At 37.2% G+C, this 13,335-nt stretch overlaps 1 protein-coding gene across 7 annotated transcripts in view; it reads left to right on the top strand.

The window, feature by feature from the left end:
- Atpalpha (sodium/potassium-transporting ATPase subunit alpha) overlaps positions 1-13,335 on the top strand; it is a 324,453-nt gene that overhangs the window by 183,626 nt on the left and 127,492 nt on the right. For all 7 annotated transcript variants that reach the window (XM_067137567.2, XM_067137572.2, XM_067137569.2 and 4 more), the window contains 2 exons: positions 1,147-1,399; positions 7,984-8,205. In XM_067137567.2, the coding sequence (XP_066993668.2) occupies positions 1,147-1,399; positions 7,984-8,205 (475 nt within the window). The remainder of the gene's footprint in view (positions 1-1,146; positions 1,400-7,983; positions 8,206-13,335) is intronic.

Consider the following 13,335-nt stretch of genomic DNA (forward strand, 5'->3'; position numbering starts at 1 on the left):
TAAATAACACAGAATTCAGTCTGTGGATTAGAAAAGGAAACCATCATATAGGAAAAAGTGCTTCCAAACCATGAAAACAATTTTTTAGAGATTACCTTTTTCAACATTGTATTGTCCCCATTCTTTTATTTTTGCTCATGAAGACTATATTTGTAATTGATTTTTATATTTCTCTGGATTTTTTTATGTAGATGAGGTTTACAAGGCATACACAAGAACTTCGTTTATCCAGATTAAGTTGAACCGGAACTGATCTGGATTATCGAAAATACGGATAATCCAGAATAACTAAAAAACAAATACATGTTATATAATCTATTAACGTAAGTTGTACAGTAATACCTTTTTGCAATTGTACAAGAAAGTATAAAAACGCTTTTCTTAAATTTCTGACTTCGTTTTATGTGTGAGCTTTTACTGTTTTACATTTGTATAGCGTTTGCCCGCTGCTCGATCACAAAGACGTTTTACTAATATCAGTTCTGCCAATGTGGTTTCAGTCTTGCTGTTGCATTGTTGCATCTCCATGAATCATTGTTTCTTCTGATGGAGCGCTGGTTTCATTTTCGAATTCACCATCACACTCGCTATTATCTGCCGAGGAACAAGCGGCAACAATTTATTCATCTGTCATTATGCCGTAGCCTGAATTACAGTCATTTTTCAACCAATCATTTACGTCGTTCACATCTACGTCCGAGCATCCGTGAATGCATGCAGATGTGTCGAGAAACTCAGAAGAGTCCACAATTTCCCATTCTCAATTCCAGGCAAATGCCAGCACAGTACCTTTGGTAGACCGACTTACTTCCAATTCCTGTTGTTAACTATCCTTGGTGGAGAAGACATTCAAAAAGAATTGACCCAGTAAAAGAAATACTGTACAAGTAAAAATAATTTTTTATTATTTTAGATCCAGATAAACTGGAGAACCGGATTAATGAGGGCCGGATTAACGAGGTTGTTGTGTAGTTATAAAATTGATCATTGTTACAAAATGCAAAATTATCAGTGAAAAGGAATTTTACTCACCAAATTCTTGATATAAACATACCTTAATTGAATTGAATTGAATTGAATTTGAAGAGCTCTGAACACTAGTAAGTATATAGGCCTATCATTAATGTTGAAATGCACTATTTACAGTTCGCTACAGTGATCAGAGAAGGTGAAAAGCTTACACTACGTGCTGAAGACATTGTGCTCGGTGATGTAGTAGAAGTTAAGTTTGGCGACCGTATTCCTGCCGACATTCGTATAATTGAGTCAAGAGGCTTCAAGGTGGATAATTCTTCACTCACAGGAGAGTCTGAACCACAGAGCCGGGGCCCTGATTTTACCCATGAGAATCCCTTGGAAACTAAGAACTTGGCCTTCTTCTCCACCAACGCTGTTGAAGGTGAGCAAGCAAACTAGATACCTAAATATTTGTTTGGGGCATGTGGTCAGGCTTATAGTGTATATCTGTAAATATATGTAACAGAAAGTATTTGTGAAAGTGTAGGAATATTGACCTGGAAAGAGAACTAGAAAGGTGAATGAACACACTCAAAAATAAATTGATCTTAACTTACCCAGTTGTACGTCATGGTTTTGCAAAAATGCTGTAGTCGCCACGATTGATGTACAGTATCATATTTGTCCTTCCATAGAACAATTTGAAAAAGCAAAATTCATAAAATTTTAAGGAATTTGTTTTCCTTCCATAGCGTAAACCCCAAAATCAAGTACAGTAGAAGTCCGCTATAGTGAGTACGGCATATAATGAGAACTCCGTTTTAGCGAAAATTTCTTTCTGTTCCTTCAAAATTCCTATATTAAGCTATGTATCGTCCTTCGGTTAAAGCGAGAGCCCTATCACTGTCGCATCTGTTATTACAAGCTATTAAGCTCGCACAATTTTTTCCATTACCAATATTTATGCACCCCAGGAATTATATTACACGCGATCAATTACCTTCGGTATCGTTTCCTCGCTATGTCTACTAGCGAGTTCTCTCGTCGACATTCGAAGGCAATGTCGGAAGTCGATTAGTAATACCCGTCGACTGCTGTTCCGTAAAGAAAATTCTAAATGAAAGAGGATAACAAGTTTTCGTAATAAATGCGTAAATAACGTAGCCGATGGCAGTTGTTAAATCGTTAAAAATAAAAAATTTCTGAATTTTAATGTTATATTCGGAAATTAAGTACGAATGTGATACACTTCAAGATACGGCAGAGTACATCACTGATTTCAGAGGATAGTTCATATCTTCTCGCGTCTAGTTAATTTTCGGAAAGGCTATTTACATATAAATTTTTGCGAGGAGGTTATCATTTCTCTACATGCGTTTAAAATATACACGGTTAGGTTAGATGACGCCGCTTAAAAAAGAAAACTGAAGTGTTTGCCACAGAAACCTCTGGAGTGATACCGTATTTCTCCGAATTCGACGTTTCTTTTCTCTCAGAATCTCATACGAAAACTCAAGGGCTGTCTTGCATTCGCGACCTAACAGTAAGTTAATGGATACCACTGGCAACTACCGCGGTAACCACGCTGCTTCTTTTTACCCGTGCACGCACACACAAAACTCGTTGACAATAAACGACCGCCTCTTTATTATACATCGTTAGCCGCGACAACTGGTTGTACAGAGCCTATGTGTAACGTCACTGGATCTCGGGGAAATAGTGAAGAGAGAATGACGTTTTATTAACCTCTACAAAAACGTTTCTCAAGTCTGCAGAATGGCATCAAAACATGCGAGCCTTCAAATTCTTCGAAAGGCCAGCTACTCAGTTATAACGCGTCTATTTTACTTCAATAAGTATAATTAAAGAACCACCTAATTAATACTTTATTTTTAATAATAATAATGTTATTTGTTTTACGTCCCACTAACTACTCTTTTACGGTTTTCGGAGACGCCGAGGTGCCGGAATTTAGTCCCGCAGGAGTTCTTTTACGTGCCAGTAAATCTACCGACACGAGGCGACGTATTTGAGCACCTTCAAATACCACCGGACTGAGCCAGGATCGAACCTGCCAAGTTGGGGCCAGAAGGCCAGCGCCTTAACCGTCTGAGCCACTCAGCCCGGCACTTTATTTTTTGTGTTGGGCAAAATTAAATATACATAATCACTCACAGAACATGTTTCGACCACTTAATGGTCATTTCATTAAGATTCCGTTCCCCATAAATGAGCAAAAAGACCTCTTATACGAGCACATCAGCAAATACATGGAATGGTTTGACAGACTACAAATAAGTCAAAAAAATATAATAATCAAGCACGACATCGCGGAATCACTGCTAAGTCTCCCTCCTCCCTCAAATGACGTACTAGATGATGACACAACTCCACTTCCCATTTCTTCTGTGGATTGCACAAACAATCAAACCGTGTCACATCATTACTACACTAGGTCGTGCACAAAGACAGATCCCTAAGGCAGCGCGGAATAAACATCTTTGCATGATATGATAACGTGAGAAAAGCTGCCCTAACCAGATGATCGCCATTTTATAACAGAGAAGATACCAAAGAACTTCTACCAATCAAACAATCGACACAGCAAATATTTTTTCCATAACCTAAAGATTAACGCTTGTGCTTATTGTCCAATATTTTTCATCTAAGGTTTCCTTATACAGCTGGTGATGACCATTAAGTGGTCGAAACATGTTCTGCGAGTGATTATGTATATTTAATTTTGCCCAATGCAAAAAATAAAGTAGGCTATCGATTAGGTGGTTCTTTAATTATATTTGTTGATTATACTCATCGATATGGTCATGAAGTGGACAACTTGCAATCTATTGTACTTGACGCTTAGTAAAATTAAGTTTTGTAGACAGCAGGAATATTTTCGTGATGGATAGTCGTATTGTAAAGATACGTGGAAAAGGTATTGCCAGCAAATTTTCAACGGGTTCTCGTCGATATTATGATGGCAATTTTAAGTTAATGGTTATTGAACACTCGGAAATGTAGAATAATTGTGCAGCCGCAAGAAAATACGGCATAGGCCTAACTAAAGTCAATGTTTGGCATCAGTGTGAAGACAAAGAGCTAAAACAATGAGTACTGCACAAAAAATGCATTCAGTGGTCCGCAACCAGGATGCTATAAAGAACTCGAAGATGAAATTGCGAGTTATGTGCACGAAAAATGCAAGGGCGGAATGGCCATACCGTGGCGCAATAAACTTCTTCGTTGACTTTCAGCGTCCACGATTAGGCCTATACATCGCTAGCCGCTAAATTTGGCCGAACCCGGCAAGCGAGACGTGCGTGTGTCGTAGCCAGTTATATCTGACACTGAGTAAAAGTAAGTTTTATAGACAGTAAGAATAATTTCCTGATGGATCATCATATTGTAGAGATGCATGGAATAGGTATTGCCGGCAAATTTTTAACGGGTTCTCTTTGGTATTATGATGCCAATTTTAAGTTAATGGTCATTAAATCTGCCAAAATAAAGAATAATTGTGCAGCCACCAAAAAATACAGCATGACGAAGGCCAGTGTTCAGCGTCTAAAAATAGTCTCAAAATGCGTACGCCTACTGTACAACAAAGGCATTCATATGATTGTACAAAGTTTCCAAGTTTTTGAAGGAAAAATTGGGGTTCGTCTTGGATTCGGAGAGATACGGTACTATATTTTTTCAGAATGAAATTAAACATACACTTTCCCGTAGTATTGGATTTCGAAAAATAACAAGTAAGCCATAGTGTGGATGTCATCTGCGGAAATGCAAGTTTTGAACAAACTGACCGCAATTTCATACCGATTTTAATGTGTATGGGTTTTTTCCCCCGACTTTATACATAAATCAGATATAATGACAATCCACTATAGCAAATAAATGTTTCGCTACTATGAATTCTCGCTATAACAGACTTCTACTGTATCTAACACATTTGTTGGAGGTTGGGAAGGTATATACATACATAAGCATTATAACATAATAATAATCCTCATCCTCAGAAAAATTCTGGGCGTTGTTCAAACTGAAGGCAGATGGAAACTTCGGAGCAACAGAAGTTTACCAGAAGGTGGAAAGAATCTTGGAGACCATGAAGACGAGGAGATTGGCGTTTCTAGGACATTTGTACAGAATGAACAGAAATAGACTTACCAAGCAGATATTTGATTACTTCTGGAAAAAGAAGACAACTACAGCATGGGTTAAGGAAACTCCGAAAGATATGGACAGGTTAAACATTTCAGAGGTCCAAATGTTAGATAGAAATAAATTTAGGAACACTGAAAAATTTGGAAGGGTTTCAAGCCAACGGAAAAACTAAGAAGGTCGGGGGGGAGCAGGCCAGCGAATGCATGAAGGAGTAACTCCATACAAAGAGAGAGAAATGAGGTTGTAGCTTGATCCTCAGTGATCAGTTTACTTTTTTTTTTTTTTTTTTTTTTTTTTTTTTTTTTTTTTTTTTTTTTTTTTTTTTTTTTAGAGAGAAATAAAATGGTCATATGGTCTCTGCTGCCATGTGCAAGCATTTCAGTTTGATGCCATTTAGGCTACCTGCATGCTAATTTTGATGTTGTCTTGTAATCTACCAGATGGGAAAGTAATGTTTCTTTAAGTAAATCTCAGTTGTTAAAAATTAAATAACTGGAAAGGAGGTTCAACCTATTCAATACTCAAAAGAAAGAAACGTAGCAATCGCATTTCTATTTAAATGGGACCGGTTTCGACCTTAGCCTAGGTCATCATCAGCCATAAAAAACATATAAAATGTTTATGAATGTTGGAGGTCAGTTCCACACTCTGTTAGGCACAAAGACACGACATCACATTCTGTCCTGCACAAAGTCACAACACTACTAATCAACATACGAAGATCAAAAAGGCTTGAATTCGCAGACGAACAGATCTGTAGTAGAAAGCCGCCAGCTCCCGGTGACCAGTGCGGCACACTCAAGGTCACGCGCTGCGGCCAAACACCAAAGTAGAGTGGAGAACGTTTCGAAGGTCCAGAACCTGTCACGGCTGCGGGAAGCCAATTACGTATATAAAAATATACGACGCCAATTAGTACAACTCCAGATAAGTTCTTGGTAAACAGTTGACGTTCTCCACTCTACTTTGGTGTTTGGCCGCAGCGCGTGACCTTGAGTGTGCCGCACTGGTCACCGGGAGCTGGCGGCTTTCTACTACAGATCTGTTCGTCTGCGAATTCAAGCCTTTTTGATCTTCGTATGTTGATTAGTAGTGTTGTGACTTTGTGCAGGACAGAATGTGATGTCGTGTCTTTGTGCCTAACAGAGTGTGGAACTGACCTCCAACATTCATAAACATTTTATGTTTTTTATGGCTGATGATGACCTAGACTAAGGTCGAAACCGGTCCCATTTAAATAGAAATGTGATTGCTACGTTTCTTTCTTTTGAGTATTGAATAGGTTGAACCTCCTTTCCAGTTATTTAATTTTTAACATCAATAATTTCAATACGGAACAATGAAATTTTTATCTTTAAATCTCAGTTGTGTCAATAGAGCTTTAACATGCACACATGGAGTATTGAATGGACTTCTTTCCACCCCAAAAATCAGACTACCTCTGCTGGGCACTCGTGGGATCCAGAGGCTGATACTCTATCACTGATCCACAGAGGGAGTTATAAGCATTGTGACAGATATGTAGAGGTAGAGGATGCTAGAGGTAAGGGAAAACGGTAATACATAAATCAACAAGAACCATCACCACATCTTCAGAGAATGAATTCTCATCAATCCCACTTCTTCTAGTTCTGTTTCTTGTTGACTCCCACTGAGAATTTCTTCCCTCCATACTTTCAGGGATGCCTGTTCTTAAGAAATATTTAGTCATGATGTAAGTGTAGTGTAAGAAGAAAGCTTAGGAAAAGAAGGGACAAAATGTAATGAAGCGTGCACAAGTGGTAAAACATCAACTCTGGCCAAACACAGAAAGGGAAGGGTAACCCTATAGGTATTTTTATGTATAATATGCTTGTATATAATGTATCGTAAGGGAACATGAAAGGGCGTGAATATAAATTTCCTTTCCCTTGTTTGCTGCGCAGACTGTTCAGTTATTCATTGTTTATCCTCTTTCCTGCAAGAGAAATATCAGTCAGGTATTTCAGTTTCACTTGACTGTTACTATGGCCGACGCATAACAATTGTTGACACATTCCGACTGATCAGTACGGAAGTGTGGTAAATGAAATTCGTGCAGATGATAAAAGTGGTGATTAAACAGTGATTTCAGAATTAAATGAGTTTGAATGTAATGTAATGTTCTGTGGTGACAGGAAGCAATCCCTGTAGTGGTGACAGTGAAAGTGAAAATATTGTGACAATAGTTACATTTACAGGTACTTTTGGAATAAAACTTTGTATGACTTGCAAAACTGACTTTTTTAAATTTTCTAGACAGAGATTTTGCAAATTCAGGCACGATGGAATGAGATCGTAATTACAGGGATTCTACATTAGACGTAATGTGGACTTAACTGGGAGTTGTATTTATGACTGGTGTGGACAAATACTTGCAGATACTGTAGAATATTAGTCTACTAGTCCTTCCTTTGCACCCCATATGGCAGATTACAACAAAAATATTTACAGAGATTTCACTCAACACTGAAATTTACTTATTTGAATAATAGAGCTGAGAAACCACTGATAAAGTGTATGTTACATGTTTGAAATATAAGTATCTATTAATACTTTATAGTTCATGTTAAGACTGATCAGTATTGGAGTTATTTAAAGAATTGTTTTATGCAGCTTGAGGATTGAAGCTTTTAAATTGCCTGCCAACATGAAAGGCATTTAAATACCCTTCACACTAGGCATAGGGGTAAATTTGTTTCCTTTCCATTGCATGTGTTAATAAGTGTTAATTTATTGTGTATGCATCATTTTTGTTGCATTCATTAATACATCTCCGTTCCATAGTAGATTTTGTAGTTATATAAACAAAATTACAATCTGAATTTTTATTTCTAGGTACTGCCAAAGGTGTGGTGATCAGCTGTGGCGACAACACTGTGATGGGAAGGATTGCTGGCCTTGCTTCGGGTCTTGATACAGGAGAAACACCTATTGCTAAGGAAATTCATCACTTTATTCATCTGATTACTGGAGTGGCTGTGTTTCTTGGCGTAACCTTCTTCCTCATTGCCTTCATCTTGGGTTATCATTGGCTGGATGCAGTCATTTTCCTCATTGGTGAGGTTACATTTTATTACATTTCTAAACCAATAAGTTAGACTTGTGTTCTAGTAATGCATTGTTTATCCAACATCATAACTGCACTGCCAAACAAAAAATGTGTAACACTTCCTTTTCTTTGAGAAATATATATTTAATGAACCAAAATTACATTCTATGTACAATACAGTGGAACCTCAATTACCCGTTCCCGGAAAGTAAGTTTTCCGGAATTATACGTTCAAATTACGTGGTTCCGTGGGCATCCTAATTAAATCACATTGTAAAAATCCCGCGCTTCTGTTGCTCGAAGGGACGATTTCTTGGATCAACCGTCCAGGAATTTAAGCCTCATCAATGCTAAATCCTCGATCAAGCGGTTTTTTCAAGAAACTGTATATCATGAAAGGACTTCTACGGCATACTTAACAGTGTTCTGCTCAGAAATATTTGTCAGCCGGGTGACAGGAATGAGTAGCTGGGAAGTGAATATTACGTAAAACTTCAATATGTAAAAATTTCAATTCATTTCCCTTAAGACATTAACAATAATATCAGATAGGTAAACATTAACTGCAAAATAGAACTATTTTAGTGTTATTATCACGAACAAGACATAACAGAGTATTTTGAACTTCTAGTGTTATATTGCTCATTCCAAATCATGTAACAGCGGACTTAAGCCTACCACTCGGTTGCTGTGGACATGTGGACTGCAATACGGGTTTGTAATGTCATGCGGAATAGAGGGCTCGCATGCAATTCCATGGTAATCTAGACCCCTCTTGCATACGATGCTACATGGTGGTCAAGCTAAACATTTGATCTCCGATGTAATTGATGCAATTATGCTGAAAATGATTTATCATTTTGATCAGTTTTACAGTATTTATATGTTAATTTGGAGCACCCAATGAATCAAATATGTATTAATATTATGTAACTAGCACACATCTAGATCATATTAGCTGGGCAGCCTCTAAAAACGGCAGGGTGGTTAAAAAGGTCCTAAAGAGAACACTGCCTATACATTTTAGCGTTTACGCCCCATCATTGCGATAATTAGAGCAAGTACTGTATTGGAAAAACTATTGGCGGTGAACTTGCATAAGGGGCCATCTTAGTACTGCATTTGGATGGTATTGCTTAGAGAATCCTCGGAAATAATAAAGCAGAGAGTGGCCACGACAACTGGAAGGAGACAGACTGCATTTCGACAGCTCTACTTGAATTGCATGTACAGCTTCATTTTCCGTATCAAATTCTAATCACAGAGACTTACAGTAATTGAAAATCTTCCACCTTTTTGGTACTATTTTATTTGCTTTTTAGCAAATTAATTATAAATAGTACATGTTTCGTTCTCACTTGTTAAGCTTAGGTGAATCGCTAAGTTTCAGAATACATTATTTTCAGGTACATTGTTCCTCTTAAAAACCATTTAAATATAAATTAAATTAAAATGATGTTAAAACAATGGGGGGGTTAATGGGTTGATGAAATGAGACAGGATGAATGCATAGCTAGCCTCTTAAAAAATTATATCTATTCATAGGAATAGTTGTTAAAAGTTTCAACTCTGTTACAATTAATAAAAAACATCAGGTGGATGGACAATGGAGATTATTGCCTAATGCAGTGGTTTATAGGGAAAGTGAATCTATAATAGATACGATGAGAAAAAGAAGAATTGCCTTTGTCTGTCATCTTTCTAGATTAAATGATAATAGGATAATAAAACAACTATTTAATTACTTTTGGAAAAGTAAAACAAAAAATAATTGGTTTAAAGAAGTTCAGAATGATTTAGAAGAGCTGAATATTAGTGAAGCAAATTGAAAATAGAGAAGAAAAAAGGATTCTCAAGAACAAACAAATAAGCTTGTCATTAAAAACTGTACAACACAAACAATATGTCATATCTGATGAAGAAAGGGCAGCCAGGTCAGCCAGAATGAAGAGGTTTTGGGAAAGGAAGATGATGATGCAAGCTAAATCTTCAGTTAATTCCTTGTTAACGTAAATGTATTTGGATTTGATTTAAGTGCTCCAATGTGGGCGTGAACAATGTAAATAAATAAATAAAAATATCTGTTTGTCTTCTAGTTAAGTTTTTTTTAAAATGATTGACTCCCCCCCCTCCGCAGCCTTGCCTCCCCGGAAGGAGGAGCAAACAACGGAACACACACATAATTATTTTACAAGATGTAAAGCAACTTCAAACGTAGCCCCTCCAGGGTCACGGTAGAATTGGAGTTTAACAGTAAGAAATTGAAACGAAGCTCCCTTCTCAAAAAGTGAACCACAATCAGCTTCATAGTTCCGCATTAGACTCAATTTAGGGCACATTAAGCAAGCTCAAAATAAATAACAGCCAACCTGGAAGGAGTGAAAGAAATGAACATTCACCAATAATTAGAACAGTGTCAAGAAGTCAATCATTTTTAAAAAAACCTTTTAACTAGAAGACAAACCGATATTTTTAGTGTAACAGAGTTGAAACTTTTAACAACTATTCCTATAAATAGATATACAGTAAAACCTCGTTAATTCGAAGTTGTTGGGACTCAAAAATCGGACTTCGAATTACATGATTTCGAATTAACTGCCAATTCGCAATTCAGAAATGCCAACCGCGTTACAAAATATTATAAGGCCCGTTATTGCACGCAGTTAACCTTGATTCACAGTTTATACCTTTCAAATGCCATGAAAAAAGAACTATTTCCAAAATGTACCCAAGAAGGTGCATTTACAGTATTCAAATAATGCACTCGGATATCTCACTGGTAAACATAACCTCACGCAACGAAAGAAAGAAAAAAAAAAGCACAATTCAAAGACGAGGAGAAATCTATGCTGGCTCTCATGTGCAAGTGCTTTATTAATTGGATTACTATACTGTGTGCATTTTAGATGCCTTGTATTTACACAAAAAGTACCCGATGCCCTTAAAATAGAACTTTCCAATGACTCTATCCTTGTATGATTTCCCGCCATGGCACTTCTCTCGTACTTCAGAAATGTAAACATTTGCCGCGTCACAAAGTATTCTAAAACCCATTAATACATGCAATCGCCTCGATTCACAATTTAAACCTTTCAAATGCCATGGAAAAAACAATTTCCGAAATGTATCCAACAATGTGCATTTACAATGCTCAAATAATGCACATAACCTCGTTCAACGAAAGGAAAAAATCACACAATTCAAAGACGAGGATAAATTATGCTGGTTCCCCTGTGCAAATGCATTGTTTTTTGGATTTCTGTACTGTTTGCATTTTTAGATGCTTTGTACTGGCATGGAAAGTGCTCGACACCCTTAAAACATTTGGCTTATCGAACTTCCCTATGATGAGGGGATAAAGTTTCTCGTTTCCATGTGCATTGTAATGCACTACAATTACCCCCCTCTCCCACCCTTGTACGATTCTCCGGCTGGCACTTTCTCCTTTAAAACCATAAGACCGTTTGGGCTCGCATTAAAATAAAGCAATGCAGTTTCATCAGCAATGACAATATTGTTCGGTGCCTACGAATTTATTATATGAGCCACGTTTTTCGTCAACTGTCGGCATCGCCAGTGTTTGCGGATTCTGTTTTCCCGCACACTACCTGTTGTGTGATATTACGGCGTTCCTTAAAAGGTTGAATACAAAAGAATTCCGATTTCATTCAACTTAGCAATCATGAAGCGCACTGTAGACCCACCGAAGTGTGTGTAAGTGCGGAAAGCTACCCCTCCACGTTCCGGAACACGCGTTCTATTATGACGCGGAGCGGATAAATTTCGAGTTGAAATTACTCTGTAACATACTATTGTTTTAAAATATAAAGGCAGTTTCGAATTAAAAGTCTGAATTTCGGTAATGGGGCTGACATTGTACTTCGAATTATGAATTATCTGTATTTCGAATTAAACAATTGAAATAACATGCAAAACTGTACCTCATGTTTGCGGGAACAAGAGCTTCTTCGAATTAGGCGGGATTTTGAATTAACCGATTTCGAATTATCGAGGTTCTACTGTAATTTTTTAAGTAGGCTAACTGTATTCATCCTGTCTCATTTCATCAACCCATTAACCCCCACATTGTTAATGTTACATTAAATGTTACTGTACAGAAACTGGTGTCCAAGCCTTTCGAGAATCTGCCTAATTTTGTATAGCCTATCAGGATTCCCCCTCATGATTGCTGTCGTTAAAGTGCAAGAATGACTATATGTTTTCAAAGTGGGTTTGTGCCTTGGTTTTCAAAAAAATTGGGTAGCCAGAAATAGTGTCCTCTGTCCAGTATATTTTCAGATCTGGTTTTTGAATTATTCCGGTTACAAACATTAGTCCTAAGAACATTTTCCTCTCATTTACGTTGACCTGTTTCCACGTTTGTAAAATAGAATGGACGCGGTGTTGCACTAATAACTTGTTCCGTATATTACAAATTACAAATAAATTGATGAAAGACATAATTTCATTGCTATTTACGATGTCAAAATTTAATCCTACCTGGCCAATGAACTTGATTGCAGGCTGGCAATAAGACAGATGCGTATCGGTTACTTGAATGTGCTGAATTTCACTTTGCCCAGAGCCTAGTGTATCTTCATCGGAATTACTTTCACTATCATTGAAATGAAGGAGGTATTCGTCACCAGAATCATCGTTCAGTAGTATGTCTTCAATTTCCTCACTTCGTATACTGTGTTTGTAACTCGTCATGTTATCGTGACACAATAACTCGCTTCACTATACACCCTCACAAGAATACTATGACTGGCTTAGGTCTCTATTAATAATCTTGAGCATAGTGGCCGGTATTGGATCCGTATTGACTTAATCACAACAAATACATAGGTAAATGATCTGCCTAGTCAATACTATATTATATAGTATATATAGTATTATATAGAGAAAAGTATTTTGAAGAATAAATGCATTAGGCTTCCTCTGACCACTGTACAGAGGAAACAATATGTTATAACGGATGCGGAGAGGGCAGCCAGGTTAACCAGACTCAAGACTTTTTGGGAGAAGAAAAGGAAGACAAATTTGTTGTAGTCTGATTTAAGTGCTCCAGTGTGGGCGTAAACTCTGTAAGTAAATAAATAAATATATAAATAATAGTATTATATAGTATTGACTAG

This window comes from Anabrus simplex, chromosome 1 (assembly GCF_040414725.1).
Source record: "Anabrus simplex isolate iqAnaSimp1 chromosome 1, ASM4041472v1, whole genome shotgun sequence".
In the NCBI taxonomy this organism is placed as follows: domain Eukaryota; kingdom Metazoa; phylum Arthropoda; class Insecta; order Orthoptera; family Tettigoniidae; genus Anabrus; species Anabrus simplex.